Source organism: Marmota marmota, unplaced genomic scaffold, assembly GCF_001458135.2.
Source record: "Marmota marmota marmota unplaced genomic scaffold, marMar, whole genome shotgun sequence".
In the NCBI taxonomy this organism is placed as follows: Eukaryota; Metazoa; Chordata; class Mammalia; order Rodentia; family Sciuridae; genus Marmota; species Marmota marmota.
In genome coordinates this window covers 2391319-2407737 of record NW_026000108.1, presented here as the reverse complement: position 1 = coordinate 2407737, position 16419 = coordinate 2391319, and the positions used below count along the sequence as shown (strand labels likewise).

Sequence of the window (16419 nt, the reverse complement as noted above, 5' to 3'; positions counted from 1 at the left end):
TCAGGGAATCAGGGTCCAACTCTCTCAAAAAGAGCAGACTGGGCTGGGGAGGTGCCTTGTGGAAGGGCTCAAAATCATAGGGATTTTCTAAAGTCAGAAAACACAGGGCACAAGGAACTATACAACTGTCATGCAGACTTGAAGATACCATCTTGGGCAAATTAGCACAAGGTCCTAGGAATATTTTCCCTAATGTTTTCATTTAATGACACCTAAAAATCCAAGGGAGGGGTAGCCAAATCAGAAGCAGAGCCAGGAGGCCAGATTTTAAATGTTTGGTCTCATTCTTCACCTCTCTTTCTAAACTTTAGGTCTTCTGTTGGTAAAGCCTACACTGCAAGTCTACGCAAAGAACTGGGTGCGGACCCACAATGCAACAGAAGGTCACAAGCATACCACACAATTAGCTATGGCAGAACTCACTGAGAACCTGAGAACACACCTAGAAGTTCCACAATGCTCCTGCTGCGGCTTCGACCCTGGGCATCCTCCTGAGCTGCAGCAAGCTGCCCAAGGCCCCCTGGCGTGGTCAGTGCTTGCAGCAGCTCTGGAGGGGGTGTGCGGAAGAGCTGCTGCAAGAGCTCCAGCGCCCCTGTCACCACGTTGTGGTCTTGGTGCTGCGTGTGATGCAAAGTCAGTTCATAAACCTAGAAACGGAGGCAGATATCAGTCCCAGCTTTCACTTTGTCTTTCAACAGGCCTTTGCAGGCAAAGGTTGAGCCTAGAATTTTTACTTCCAGTCTCTTCTTTATCACCTCTATCACTGTGGGCATTAGTTTCCAGGTTGCTTCCTAAATTCCTATGATTTTTCATTGGCTCATTTTTGTTGTTTTTGTTTTAGGAGTGGGAGGAATACCAGGGACTGAACTCAGGGGGCCCTTGACCAGTGAGCCACATCCCTAGCCCTTTTTTGTATTGTGAGTTGCTTAGTGCCTCACTTTTGCTGAGGCTGGCTTTGAACTTGGAATACTCCTGCCTCAGCCTCCTGAGCTGCTGAGATTGCTGGGATTACAGGCGTGCCCAGCAGCACACTGTTGTTATTGTTTTTAATAATTATAGATGGCCAGAATACCTTTAGTTTACTTGTTATGCAGTGCTAAGGATTGAACCCAGTGCCTCAGAGGTGCTAGGCAAGCCCTCTGGCACTGAGCCGCGCCCCAGCCCCCCACTGCATATTCTTTAAAGTAAACAGCAGCAAGTCAATTCACATCTCCATTTTCTGAAACTGGAAAGAGGGGCAACCCCAAGAGACACTGAGGTGGAGTCAGGTGAACACATTCAACAATCAGAAACATGACAGAGGCCAACAGAGTCACCCGAAATTTTAAAGGCATATGTCAAACCTCATTAGTGATTTTAATACTCAATCACAATTCATATGAACAAAATGAATTACTTTTTCACTTCAGAGTTACCAAATGAAACACAAGCAGCCCAGTTAAATTTGAATTTCAGAAAACAATAATTTTGTAGTATAAGTATGTCCCACTGATTTGGAAAATACTTATATTACAAAATTACTATTTATCTGAAATTCAAATTTCACTGGCATTTTGTAATTTTATTTGCTAAACTGGCCAACCCTGCCTTTACTATCATAAAATACATTTTTAAAAATCAGTAAAGTACAAAATAAAAAGGCAAAGTCCCCCAGGGAGCTACCTTTAATCCTTGATTTCCATTCTGATGGAAACCTCCACAACCCTAAATCATGGGGTTGGTGAGTTGAAGTCCACAGGCCACATCTGGCTCAGGCCTGCTTTTCCTGTTTCACTGGAACTCATCATACCTATGGCTGTGTGTGGCCACTGTCATGTTACAATAGTACAGCCGAGTAGCTGCAATGGGCATGGTAAGGCCTGCAGAACTTAGAATATTTACTCTCTGGCCCCTGATAGAAAATGCTTGTGGAGGTGCTGGGGCTGGGGCTCAGTGGGAAAGCACTTGCCTAGCATGTGTGAGGCACTGGGTTTAATCCTCAGCATCACATAAAAATAAATAAATAAAATAAAGTGTTTTTTTTTTTTTTAAAGAATGCTTTAAAAATAAAAATTAAAAAAAAAAAAAGAAAAGAAAATGCTTACAGACCCTGTTGAAGTAGTCAACTTAGACCTGTGATGTGAAGCTGCCAATCTGAATAGGAGACCACTGCCCATGTTCCTTCACCTCCTTTACTGCTCTAGAAAGGTCAGCAACAGTGCTACTTCATACTGCCCAGACTGACCACATGCACATGCTGCTATTTAAGACTACATGAATAAACTCCACCTGGAAGTCTAAAACTCAGCTTTATCACGTGCACATACCAGTATTTACTCCAAAGCCTATTAAAGTAATAATTCAAAAAGAAGTATGTTATTATTACTGTGTCACTTAAAATCTTCCAAGAGTAATGGTCAAATAGATTCTCTTTCATTTCATTACATACTTAAAATTATTCTACATTTTAGGGGCTGGGAATGTGGCTCAGTGGGAGAGCACCTGCCTAGCATGCATGAGGCCCTGCTTCACAGTTGGACCATCAAGTTTCCTCTATAAATCTTGCTGGTTTTCATGGAATCACTCACTGCCTCTTCCCCTCCTTGTGAACAACACGGGGATATGCTTCCCTTTCCCAGCTTCTTGGTCATATTATTTGTCACAAGGCATGCTTCTTGAGTTCCTACTACATGCTACACAACAGTCATCACAGGATTGTTTTGAATACACTCCCGGGTTAAAGATTTGCTCTCTTGAATTTGTTAAATGTGTTTCTCCTTTTTGTGGAATACACCTTTAATTTTTTTCAAAAAGCACACTGAGCTCCTGCCAGTCTACCAAAGTCTACATTCTGCCCTAACATGCTTAGTGTACGACCCTGCCCAGATAAGTGCACTAGACCGTGGGGAGACGCTGCAGCAGAAATGCTCCCTGCATTCCCAGTAGCTGCCCCACCCCAATGCCTTGCACACAGTGGGCACTAAAGCAGTATTCACTGAATGGAATAGCACATTTCATAACCCCTGGTTTTAAAACAGGCTAAGAGCAGTCCCTATGCCAGGTGGGGGGGACTCTAAAGGGCTTAATGTGATACATTGCACCTTTACATGAAATGACAATGACACATAGACGTCACAGGCTAGAGGTAGCCTCTTGGGATGGAAACCAACAGTCATGTTCCAGAGCCCACAATGCTGGCCTGTGGCTCTGCCTCTTTTCATCCAAATTAACTGGGTCTTGAAGTGTGTGCCATTTTTAAGTGTAGAGACTAGAATCACCTCCATGGCTCCCACCTGGACAAGCTGCTCTGCAGAGGGAGAAACTTCCATCTCTTTCCGCGTCACCCCAAAGCTGCCTTTCAGGCTTGTGTCCTTGACCTGCTGCTGCAACAAGGGCACCAGATACCTCAATGTGAGCAGCACACCAAGGATCAGGAGCGTGGGGTGTTCTTCCTCCACAGGAACCAGCAGACCTACAAAGGCAGCCACATTCTCGTTTTTAACAGCTGATCTGCTGCTTGGAGACGCATGGTATAATTTTTTGTAAAGAAGAGACCACAGGAGAGCCTAACCCCAAGGCTGGTAGCAAAGGCTAAAAGGGCACAAACGTTACAGGGAGCTGAAGCACAGCCTCAGGTCCCATGAATGGAGAGCCAGGCTGGGAAGGAAGGTGGGGCTAACACTGGCCTATACCCACTGCCTGGTGTCCTTGGGCACAGATGCATTCTGCATGAGTTCAAAGACCCCATGGGAACTCAGAGCAGCCCCAATGCAGCTCATATCAACCCATTAGCCAGCGGTCCAGCCTAGAAGCAAAGGGATCATATGGTGTTAAAGATTTTCAAAGGTCTATCTTGTGTAAGCAATGGTGACGGGTCCGCTCACTTGCCCGCATCTTACCTAGGAGCACATTTAGGAGCCAGCTGTAAAAGTACTGTGTCCTCCGAGAGTGCTGACAGATGCTCACTGCTGAGCCAGCTGCTGTCCGCCGAACAGTGGGTGAACTTGACTTCAGATTTGCTATAAAAGCCTTTAACAGAACCTATGAAAGTGAAAATCCAATCTGATGAAAGAAGAGTTCCCTATGAAGCTTACCACATATTTCATAAAACTAGACTTGACTTAGGAGCTTGGGGCTAGAGGAATAGCTTGGTGGTAGAGTGCATGCCTTGCTTGTGCAAGGCCCTGGGTTTGATCTCCAGAACTGCAAAAAAACAAAAATAAAAAGAACTAGGAGGTTCAAATTCTTGCAGAGTATAAATAATAAATAATTAAAACGTTCCCAATAGCTGAATGGAAGAACTCCAAGCTTGAGAGAGTTAAGAGCAATTTACAAACATAAACTATACTAGTGACTTGACTCAGCATCTATATTCTCTCTCTGACGGCAGAGGCCTCGGATTCCAGAAAATATGTATTCACATTATTTGGGCACAGGGTGAGTAATGACACTATATAAAAAAGAGTTTAAAAAATCAACAACTTTGAAATAAAGGAAAAAAAGACAACTAGACACTATAACAATGTCCTGGACTAAGAGACACCTGGAAAAGTGCTAGAAGGTGTTCTCAGGTTGGTGTGTCTGCAAAGGGGAAACATTTGTGACCTGACTGGCTGCAATAGCATAGTACCCACAGTTGTCCCAAGAAATCAAGAACCAAGGCGTTCTCACTGGACGTCCAGGATAAGACTAAGGAGAAGGGCAATAAGTTCAACCAATTAAGTCTTGACAAAAACTCTCCAAAGAATGACAAAGAGGAGCTGGGGCTGTAGTTCAGCGGCAGAGCGCTTGCCTAGCATGTGTGAGGCACTGGGTTCGATCCTCAGCACCACATAAAAATAAACAAATAAAATAAAGACATTCTGTCCATCTACAACTATTAAAAAAAAAATGACCACCTAGAGCTGCATTCATGTGGGGACCAAGTTACTTAAGAATATTCATTCACATAGGCTGGGGTTGCAACTCAGTGGTGGAGCACTCACCTAGCATGTGTGAGGCACTGGGTTCGATCCTCAGCACCACATAAAAATAAATATATAAAATGAAGATTATAAAAAAAAGAATATCCATTCCCAGAGCTAGGTGTGACACAATGGAAGAGCCTAGCATGTATGAAGCCCTGGGTTCCATTCCCAGCACCACCAAAAACAACAACAACAACAAAACTCATTTTGCTCTCAGGAATGACAGCTCAGCACTGGGTCTGCATGGAGTCCAACTGATCCTGAGCAGGGATTCATCAGGGCAATACCCAGGCAAACAGCATAGATGCATCTACTAGCAGTGGATTATAAGGGTCTCCTCAAAAGTGAGGTTGCATAAACTGGTTCTCAGAGGCTTATCAAGCTTCAGTGACTTCTGGATTAGACTCTAGGACTTGAGAAGCAAAGGACTAGTCTCCTACCATGGAAACCCCTAATAGTATGTAGCCTGCCATTTCCCCCTGGACATCATGTAGAGAATCCATCAACTCTGACAAACTTTTTTAGCTGCAAGACAAGATATTGACATCTTAAAAGAACTCCTTTGGGCTGGGGATGTGGCTCAAGCGGTAGCACGCTCGCCTGGCGTGCGTGCGGCCCGGGTTCGATCCTCAGCACCACATACAAAGATGTTGTGTCCGCCAAAAACTAAAAAATAAATATTAAAATTCTCTCTCTCTCTCTCTTAAAAAAAAAAAAAAAAGAACTCCTTTGAAACGTGCACATGCACACTATTGAAAAAGTAAATTAACAATCATTCTACATTAATCCAAATTTCTAAGCACAAGGAACACTAAGCACTATTATGAATAGCCAGTCCACTGTGAAACTAAACAGTTTTGGATAAGACATAATAAAATCTAAAATAAATAAATAAATAAAATCTGACCTGAGAGCTCCAAGGGGACTTCTAAAAACTAAACCTCTACAATCCCAAGAACATTCTAGCTGAAAGGAGGTGTTAAACTAGGCTTAAGTACTTCTCAGAATAGTGGAAGGGTATGTGCTACATGGAGGGCTCCACTTTTCAAAACGCATCCATGACATATTTCCTAGAGTACTTCAAAAGGGAAAAGATGCATAAATCATTAAACTTTAGAGTCAAGAGTATTTAGGATCCTCAGCACCACATAAAAATAAATAAAATAAATAAAGATAGTGGGTCCATCTTAAAAAAAAAAAAAAAAAAAAAAGAGTACTTAGGGACTGGAAATGGCAATTACAACCACAATGTGATATCAGAATAATCAGTGTTCAGAACTAAATGACTGCCAGAGAGCGCTTGCCTTGCATGTGTGAGGCACTGGGTTCAATCCTTAGCACCACATTAAAAATAAACAAATAAAATGAATAAATTCTGTCCATCTACAACTACAAAAAAAAAAAAAGAAAAAGAAAAAGAAATGCTTTTAAAAAAAAGAAAGAAAGAAAAAGAACTAACTGAATGCTAGGCACAGTGGTGCATGCCTATAATCCTAGCGGCCCGGGAGACTAAGGCAGAAGGATTCAGGAGGAGGATTTGAGTTCAAAGCCAGCCTCAGCAAAACTGAGGCGCTAAGCAATCATGAGACCCTGCCTCTAAATAAAATATAAACAGGGCTGGGGATGGGGCTCAGTGGTTGAGTGCCCCTGAATACAATCCCCGGTACCCGCCCCCCCAAAATGAACTAAACTACTGACAACTGCCGTACAGAGCACCTGGAGTCAACTGTGACCACTGAGTAGGGCAGCTCAGTGGTATCCACTGCAGCTAAATGTGCCCTGCAACCCTAGCAACTCCACCTCCAGGGAGCCCCAACAGAAAATGACACATGTGCTCCAAAAACATGTAAGAATGCTAACAGCAGTGTAGGCGGATGTGAGAAATAACGCAAACGTCCAGTTACAACAAAATGGACAAGCTGAGGCTCATGCACACAACAGAATGCCCACAGCTGGGAAACCACTCGAACTGCTAACACACAGGACAACACAGCAGACTCTCAAGCTGAACGTGCACAGAGGAGATGGACAAAAAGAACACATGCTATATAAAATTTATATATAAATATATAAATTCTGCATATATAGAATTTAAAAACAGACTCACTCTGGCATTAGAAGCCAGGACAGTGACTATCTCTGAGGAAAAGGGAAAGAGTGGTAACAGGGAGAAAGCACAGGGGGTTTCCAGTGTGCATATAAGATTCTGTTTTCTGACCTGGGTGCTGGCTACTATGTAAGTTCATTTTGTAATTATTCATCAAGGGCTACACTTATTGATTTGCACACTGTTCTACTTTTACTTTGTATATCCAGGGGTGAAAAATCCAAAGTCAAGAACTCTGAATATTTGGTAATCCTGAGAGTAAAAATGCACCCACCACAGCCTAGGAGACTTCTGATCTAACATGAACCTCCACTACCCAGAAACCCCACAAGAATCAAGTAAAGAAGTTTTTTAAAGAATACATTTATAAGGGCAGAAAGAAGAGCACAGGTGCCAACAATCTTTGGAAGGTAGAAAGTAACAAGTGGTAACTGGCTGACCCAGAACATAGGAAGAAGGTCAGACACAAGCTTTTCTGGAGGATGAGTGGAAAGTTATGAAGGCTCCCCAAAAAAGCAAGTGCACACTGTCAGGAAGAATTTGATACAGGCATTTTGAAACATATCCTCCATCCTAGAACAAGAGTCACCTCACAGTCACTCTGACTCAGCCTGACCTAAATAATACTCCATCATCATGCAAAGAAAGGAAATTGCTATCTGGGGCTGGAATCATGAAAATACCTGGTTCAACATGGAATAGTGACCACCTCGAAGAATAGAGGTAATGACTAAAAGGACTCTTCCCTAGCAATGGCTTAACTGCAAAAGTTACCCCCTCCCTCAGGCCCCTATAACTACTCCAGATGGGTCTCAGTCTCCACTGGGCCCTCCTCTGCTGGTCTATCCCAAATAAACCTGTGTTGCTATTGATCCGCCTCCTCTCTATTTCCTTCATTCAGTTCTTTCCTTATACATCCAAGAAACAGAACTCCAAGAGAAGCCAGAAGCAATGGCATACTGTGATCCCAGTGACTCAAGAGGCTGAAGCAGGAGGATCACAAGTTCAAAGACAGCCCCAGCAATTCAGCAAGACCCTGACTCTAAATGAAATATGAAAAGGGCTGAGGATGTGGCTCAGTGGTTAAGTGCTCCTGGTGTACCCACCCAGCAAAAGTAAAGGAATCTCCTAGAATTTAAAGACATATTTCCAAATTAAAGGCCTACCAAGTACCCAGCAACCCACCTCCCCAAAATGAAAAGCTTTCAAAGATTAAGGCATCAGGTCAGGGAACTTCCCATAACCATGCTGTGGACTGCAAGACGATAGGATAAAGACTTCACATTCCTGAGGAAAAATGATTTCCATTCCAAAATGCTATACCCAACCAAGAGAGATAAAGGCATTTATAGGAATGCAAAATATTCCTCCCATTCATCCCTCTAAGGAAGCTACTAGAGGATGTGCTCTACCAAAATAGGGGAGCAGACCTAGAAAAATAAAGGCATCCACGGCTCAATCACAAGTGCCACACACACTCACACACAAAAAAAGATATGCCATCCAAGTATCAGGCATCAATAAGAGAGCAGTAAGGCAATTTCCAGGGCAAAGACAGGCCCAGGAACTGATCTGGCAACAGACTTAATGAGCAACTGTCCAGACTAAGAAAAGCTGAGAATTCTAAGACAAGTGTACTGAGGTAAAAGGATCCAATAAACTACCTATCGTGTAGAAAGCTGTACTGAGATGCATCTTACAAAGCCATCAGAAGGTGTAAAATGATGTAAACGGCCAGTGAATATAAGTGAAAAAGAAGCAACTACTGGGGCTGGGATTGTGGCTCAGCGGTAGAGTGCTCGCCTAGCATGCACAGGGCCCTGGGTCCGATCCTTAGCACCACAAAAAAATAATAACTGAATGGAATAAAGGTACTGTGTCCAACTACAACTAAAAAAATAAATATTAAAAAAAAGCAACTACTAACTCTAGAAAAACAAAAGGCTGTATGAAGAAATATAATCATACCTAACCAGCTGTGACTATTTACTTGGACATAATAATGTATACACTGAATACTGATATAATGTTAGTGAAAAGAGAGGAGAAGAATTAGGACTAAATTCATCTCTTCTAAAGTAAAAAGTGTCTAAAATTTTAAAATCCAAAAACAACAGTCTAAGCATGTTGTTTAGAAATGTGGAGGTAAACACCAGAAGAAACAAAGAGATGTGGCTGCCTCTGAGACACAGGATTAGGAGAAGTAGAGGGACTAGTGTCTTTATTTATTTATAATCCTTTTAATAATCCTGGATTACGTTTTTTGAACAAACATAAATGGGTAAAGGGACAGGGGAATAAATAGGAAGAAGTTAAGTCAGTAGCAACTCTATATAAAAACAAACAACAACAACAAAAAGGTTAGCATCATCTTACTTAAATGGTAAACTAAGTTACAGGATTAGAAGAACTACCAAAATATCCACCATCTGCCTGGTCTCTGCCCTGTCAGAGTTATCCAAAAGGTGATTGTCCACAAGAGGACCCCCATGACTGGTGGGCACACTGGGGATGTGCAGTTCTCAAGTCCTGAGACTTCCCAGGAGCATCTGCCCCCAACCCAAAGAGGGAGAATAAAATAACAACAGTGGTAGCTACCATTGAACATAATTCAATTACTAAATTCTTTATATTCATAATCTCCCTTCATTATTTCAAAAGCCTATGAAACTGGTTTTTAATATTACCTTAGTATTAACTTCAAAAGGGGGTACTGGAAATGAAACTTTAACAAATATGTTGTTGCATGTATGAATATGTAACAACAAATCCCACTATTATGTATAGCTATAATGAATCAATTTTAAAAATTTAAAAAAAGAAAACTTCAAAAGCTCAGAGAAGGGGCTGGGGATGTGGCTCAAGTGGTAGCGCGCTCGCCTGGCATGCGTGCGGCCCGGGTTCGATCCTCAGCACCACATACAAACAAAGATGTTGTGTCTGCCAAAAACTAAAAAATAAATACCAAAAAATTTTCTCTCTCTCTCTTTAAAAAAAAAAAAGCTCAGAGAAAAACCACGAGAAGTTGAATAATTTACGCAAGGTCACACAGCTAATGACAGCAGTCTCAGCTAACACCTGAGCACTTCCTAGAGGCCAGGTCCTATACTACATTCCACATGCACACAGTTCCTGCACTCCCAGAATGGCCTTCATGTCCTGCTTTTCAGAAGAGGACAGGGACAAGTGAAGAGCTATTGGGTAATTTGTGTAAAGGGAAAGAGATGGTCAACAGGGCAGAATTCTAGTTCCAGTCTAATCCCCAGAGCAGTGCTCTCACCTCTGCATTCCATGACCTCCCTGGAAGACAACTCAATCCCAGGACTTGACCACAAAAATGGAGAAGGCCTAAAATCCTGCAATCTGCAAAACGTGTGACACAATCACAACCTCCGGATGTAATGAAGGAAATACTAAAGCAGGACTTAGGTTGCTTATTAGGATAAAGCATAAACAGGAAGCCAAGGAGGCCCTGGCAGCTGCTGGGCACTCATACACTCACAGGGCACACAGCAAGCTCTCCTACCTGCAGACCTGGTATCATCCGTTTCTTTCCTCAGCTAGGTTAAGGAGCCAATTCAGTATGCCAAAAAACAATCTGCTCTAGAAAAATACCTTTGGAATTTATATCTATAGGCCATCTCCCTATTCAACTTTTCACCCCGTGATAGGAAAGTAAAAGTGAAAAAAAGCTTTTGGGGTGCCTCAAAATGACACAAATGGTGTTAGCTGAATTAGGAAGCATAATACAACCAAGAAATCCTCTCAAGTGACAGCCTGTCCAAAAATCCTGAGCCCTGAAAGACTCCTTCCCTGTGTCATTAGCACATGTGTGCCTAGAGGTGCAATCAGACCTTGATTTCATTGTCATTTGCAAAGTTGCCAAAAGAAGCCATGATTTTGGGAACAGCTGCAGCCAAGGTCTCCTGTACTGATTCCTCAGGTCTCTTGCTTGTTCGAGTCAGGCATGGCAGGAGGTTCACCAGATAAGGCCTGTGTACACAAAATAATATGTCACTATTCAGGTGTTCTCTAACAAGAAATAGAAGCAATCAGTTCCCTGTTAGCAAAAACCCAGTTTTACCAGCAAAATGGTCCTTAATGGAGATTATACAAGGCTCAGCTAAAGGAACAGGAAGTCTAACCACAGATGAGGTTCAACTGTCCTCCATCTTTCCCATGGTCACAAAGGACTATAAGAAGCTGGGTTTAAAAATCATTTGCAATAGATTACAATAGTTGTTAAAATACCATGAGTTTCAACTGGAAAACAATCAATCGATAGTATAAACAAACACTGAAAACAAAAATTTTTAGAAGTAAATAAAGTTTTTCTTTTTTTTTCTTGCAATATTGGGGACTGAACTGTGGGCTGCTCAACCACGGAACTACACCTCAGCCCTTTCCATTTTATATTTTGAGACAGTGTCTTGGTAAGTTCCCAGGCTGGTCTCAAACTTATAATCCTCCTGCCTTGGCCTCCCAAGTTAAAGATGGGCATCAACTTGCCCTGCTGAATAAAGCTTTCTTAAAATAGGAGCATGACAAACTTGAAAAAAATATTCAAACCAAATGAGGGCTTCAAGATATGGTCTGGCCCTCTAGAGGGAAAAACAGAACATGTAAGGTACAAGGAGTGAGTCACAGAACTGACAGATAAGGCCAGAAAACTTCACTGAACAGATTCTTGGCCATGAGGGGTAGAAGATGCCCAGGTGCCTGCAGGGGCATGGCAGTATTGCAGGGCCAGAGCACTGAGGCAGGGACTTCTAAATGGAAACAGCAGGGGACTCTGGGGATATATCAGACAACCTGACTTGATGGAAGAACTAAAACCAGGCCAGTGAGTCAACACTGTAATGACAGGGCCAGTGGGGGCCACACTGTCTAGGCCAGGGTGAGGACTCTGGATTTTATCTGAACAGCACTGGGCAATGAGTAAAAGAGTTTCACAAAAGGAATGGTAGCACAATTTTGTATTTTTAAGATCAGTTTTGGTTGCTATGTGGTGAAACTGCAATGCATTGCTTCAGAAATACAACAAAATAATTTCAAAATAAAGATAGCTGGGTTTAGAGAGTAGCTCAGTGGTACAGCATGTTTAGCAGGCCCCAGGCCCTGGACAAAATGGACAATAAAAGGAAAAGGGTTTTGTAAAAAGAAATGTCCTTATTGACTGTACCTCTGCAGCCACATGAGATTCTTACTGAAACTCAACCTAAATGAAATATATCATTGTTCCTAATAACGGTGGGAGTTTAGGCCACTCTATAGGTCACCCAGGGTGAAGCCAAGGGTCTCCGGGACATCTGAAGGTCTTGTGGGTTAAGGAAAAGAAATGACGAAAGTGGTGCTTGTGCTCTCTCAATCAACTATCAGAACTGTTTCACTGGTCAGGACGTCACGCACAGTTTAACGCCCATCTTCGAATCCACAAAACAGACAAAGCCTACTTTTCTATGACTCTTACACTTGGTAACAATGAGGTTGGTGAGCAACTACTATGTGCAGATCCCATCACTGGTTTGGGAATGCAGCAGAGAACAAGATGGGAAGACTGCTGCTGCCCTAGACCACATACCTCTTAATTCTCTCTTGAGGAAGGATGGGACAGGAAACCAAGAGTGCACTACTATAGCATGCAAGAACAAGCTGGCCAATTGCTGACTGCAATTTAGAGGCGCAGAAGTGGGTCATTTCAGAGAGACTGGAAAGGGAGACCTCTGAAGAAGGGACACGTGAGCTGGGACAACAGATCAGCAAAAGCTGGCCACCCACCAAAAATAGTGACAAACATAACCCAGAGAGGTACAACTTACCTGCATTTCTGAGGCCGAACCAGGTGAGCCAGCTCTGCAAATCTCCACAGGGCAGCACGCAGGCTTCGAGAGGCACCATTCTGCATGGGTTTAAGGAGGGACATGTTACATTTAAGAGCCACATGTATTAGTCACCAAGAGGGCTGCATATAGGCAAAGCATACACTTTCATTGCTACTTTCCGAGTTTAAAGAAAAGTCCAGATAGATGTGTAAAACTTTTGGTAACTGCTTCTAAGATTCTGAGGTCCAGTGGGCTTCAATTATAAAAATATCAAAAACCAAATTGCCATTTTAAAGTCCTATCTCATCTAACAAAAATTAAGAGTAAGCATTTGGACAGTAAAATCTACCTTGCCAAACAATATTTCCTCCTAACAATTTTACTTATTAACTGAAATATAAAAATTCACATAATCCTGCTCAAAACAGTGAAATAGTACCATCTTTTCAAGAATGGAAAGTAAGGGCTCACCTTTTTAATTTCCTTATAGAGTTCTAATTGTAGCCTCGGAAGATTAGAATCCATCAAAGCCTACAAGGAAACACAAAGAGATATGCTCATAGAAGACAGTCCATTTACAGTTCTAAACAAAGCTAAAAGCAACCAAAATTTTAATTTGGGGACAATGTAAAATATAATAAGAACTACATTAGGAAGCTATTCACTAAGAAGCAAATTCATGCCAGGCGTGGTGGTGCTTGCCTATAATCCGCCTGTAATCCCAGCAGCTCAGGAGACTGAGGCAGGAGGATCTTGAGTTCAAAGCCAGCTCTCAACAACTTACTGAGGCCCTAAGAAACTCAGCGAGACCCTGTCTCTAAATAAAATACAAAAAAGGGCTGGGGATGTGGCTCAGTGATTAAGCACCCCTGGGTGCAATCTCTGGTACTAAAAAACAAAAAAAAAAAAGCAAATTCACACAGGACATTACTGAAAACACTAGACATACTACATAATATCAAAACTAAAATAAATCAAAGTTCTCACAGTTCTCACAGGAAACCTTCATTCTTTTCATTCTGTCAGATAACAACAGCCCAGGCGATGGGCACCCTGGGAAGTTTGCAGGGCTCGGGGGCTAAGGGCACGCTGTAGGATCTCAGCCCCTCGCTGTGGTGGGAAACAGTTTCTGGAACAGAAACATCCTTCCTGCAGGCCTGGTCTCCTCACTTGCTGGCTGGGATGTTCATTGGCCCCCAACCCCAGTGCCAACAAGGAGCCTCATGGTCCTCGCAGCTCATTTCTTACAAGTCCCTACTCACTTCAGGACTAAACCAGCAATTATGTCCACGTGCCCACTTGAACCTCTAACCATGGCTGATGGCATGAAGTCCCCAACAGAGAAGGGCTGCCCCACTCTCATCCTGGAAACCTTCTCTTCTAAAATGGCACTGCAAATGCTGGCCTACTGAGAGTCGAGACTGGAACAAGCCCTTTCTCACAGTGCTGCACAGCGCCTCATGCCCAGTGACAAAGCTGGTCCTAGTGGGGTTCACCCACTAGGCCAGCAAAAGACATTCAAAAGCAGGGGCACACTTTAGGAGACTGATTCTGAAGTATGACAATGGCTCAGAAACTTTAAAATCCTGATTCCACTGACGCAGGAAACTTTACAATCCCGATTCTACTGTCGCAGTTCATTCTGGAAGTCTTTAAATGAGCAAACCAAACTAGACAAATATATTAAAACACAATTTCTCAAACAAATCAGAAGCCTTAGCAAAGTTTGAGTTAGCTTCATAAATGCTTTGTAACCCAATACCAAACTTATAACAAGAAAAAACTAAACTCAACTCTTCTCAGAGCAGTGATGCAGCCCACCTGTGCTTCATCCTCCATCGCACCTGCTTCCATGCTCATGGCCAGACCCAGCCCACAGCCTGGCTGCCTCATGGTCCTGGCCCCAGTGCCACCACCGGAGCTTGGGCCCTATTCTCCTGGACTGTGCAGGCAAGGATCCTTGTTTGGTTCTCTCTACTAGGCTTCTCTCTACTCCTCACCAGGTCCTGCTTCCAACACAAAGCCCTACTCTGGCCAGGCACAATGGCACAGGCTTGCAAATCCCAGTAGCTCAGGAGGATTGCAAGTTCAAAGCCAGCCTCAGCAACTTAACCAGGCCCTAAAGGAACTTAGCAAGATACTGTCTCTAAATTATTAAAAAAAAAAAAAAAAAAAAGGCTGAGGATATGGCTCAGCGGTTAAGCATCCCTGGTTCAATAACTGGTACCAAAAAACCAAATGCCCTCCACTGACTGTGTCAAAGATCTTCAAGAGCTCCTCATTCCCCATCAAAGTATGAACTCCTGGAACTGACCCTTCAGGGGCCCCACTCTCCACAGCATGAGAAGAGTCTATCCTCCTTCTGAGGGAAGGATACTGCACAGGGGAAGAAGGTCCTTACTGCCTCCAAGAGATCCCTCTTCTCCCTAGACAGAGAGCATCACTCTGCCTTCTGACTGTCTGGTGTTTTGCTCAGTCCTTGTAAATACGGACTTCATACCACATATCACGTTACTTCTGGACACACATGCTTCACCGACAGGCTGTGTCAGACCCCAATACATTTTCTACAGAAATGACAAGCAAAATGTTCCAAAGTTCTTAGGCTACAATCTGATCCTTAGAAAATGTATACAACAATTCTCAAGAGGAGACAAAGGTCCAGGATCTGACTGGTAGGTGACCATTCCTGCATTCCTGCCCATCCCTCAGACCTGCCTGGGGTCACCTACATTCTCCCAGCCTGCCCTTCCTCTGCCACAGTAAAAGCAAGTCTAGCTGGATCCTGACCCCACTTTGTGCCATGGGAACCTGATGACTACAGTATTTTAGAAGGCAGAAATCTGAGAAGCCAACTTTAAGCAAAAGGAAGAGAATAAGAGAGACTGAGCTTATCTTATGTTCAGAGGTGTACCACGAGAATCTGGAATCTCTGCACTGGGAGACTGAAACTAGAAGAAAGAAGGGAAAAGAAGAGAGGCAAAAAGAAGCGGAACCTAAAACTACAAGCCAGGGCTCTTGCTTGCAGACATCAAGTCACTGTGACCAGCAGTTCTGGCAGCAGACTCTAAGCAAGACAGTCTTAAAATGGAACAGTGCCCAGGGCTGGGGTTGTAGCTCAGTGATAGAGCGCTTGCCTCGCATGTGTAAAGCACTGGTTCAATCCTCAGCACCACATTAAAAAAAAGTAAAAAAAAAAAAAATATATATATATATATATATATATAGAGAGAGAGAGAGAGAGAGTGTCCATCTACAATTACAAAATAATATTTTAAAAAAATGGAATGGTGCCCATGTGTGCAGTAACCAGTACTAGAGCAATCTGGGGTCACTCTGTTCTGTTCCCCTAGCCCCCGACTTACATGAATAAGGGAACCTACAACAGCCCTCTTTTAAGGTTTTCTGACCCTGAGGATCACAGACCAAGAATTCAAATATCAGGAAAAGCCCAGCTGGTCCTGCCAGTGGGAAAAATAAAAAAAAAAAAAAAGAAAGAAAAGAAACCAAGGGTATCTAGGCCTGGAGAAGCAAACAGAACTCA

The 16419-nt window shown here is 42.9% G+C and overlaps 1 protein-coding gene across 3 annotated transcripts in view; it reads right to left on the bottom strand.

Annotated features, from left to right (window-relative positions):
• The window catches only part of Htt (huntingtin), a 136503-nt gene that overhangs the window by 94213 nt on the left and 25871 nt on the right, over positions 1-16419 (bottom strand). For all 3 annotated transcript variants that reach the window (XM_048784077.1, XM_015481901.2, XM_048784076.1), the window contains exons 4-9: positions 13347-13406; positions 12873-12952; positions 10908-11046; positions 3879-4020; positions 3273-3451; positions 443-647 (exon numbers count right to left, since the gene is read on the bottom strand). In XM_048784077.1, coding sequence (XP_048640034.1) covers positions 443-647; positions 3273-3451; positions 3879-4020; positions 10908-11046; positions 12873-12952; positions 13347-13406 — 805 coding nt within the window. The remainder of the gene's footprint in view (positions 1-442; positions 648-3272; positions 3452-3878; positions 4021-10907; positions 11047-12872; positions 12953-13346; positions 13407-16419) is intronic.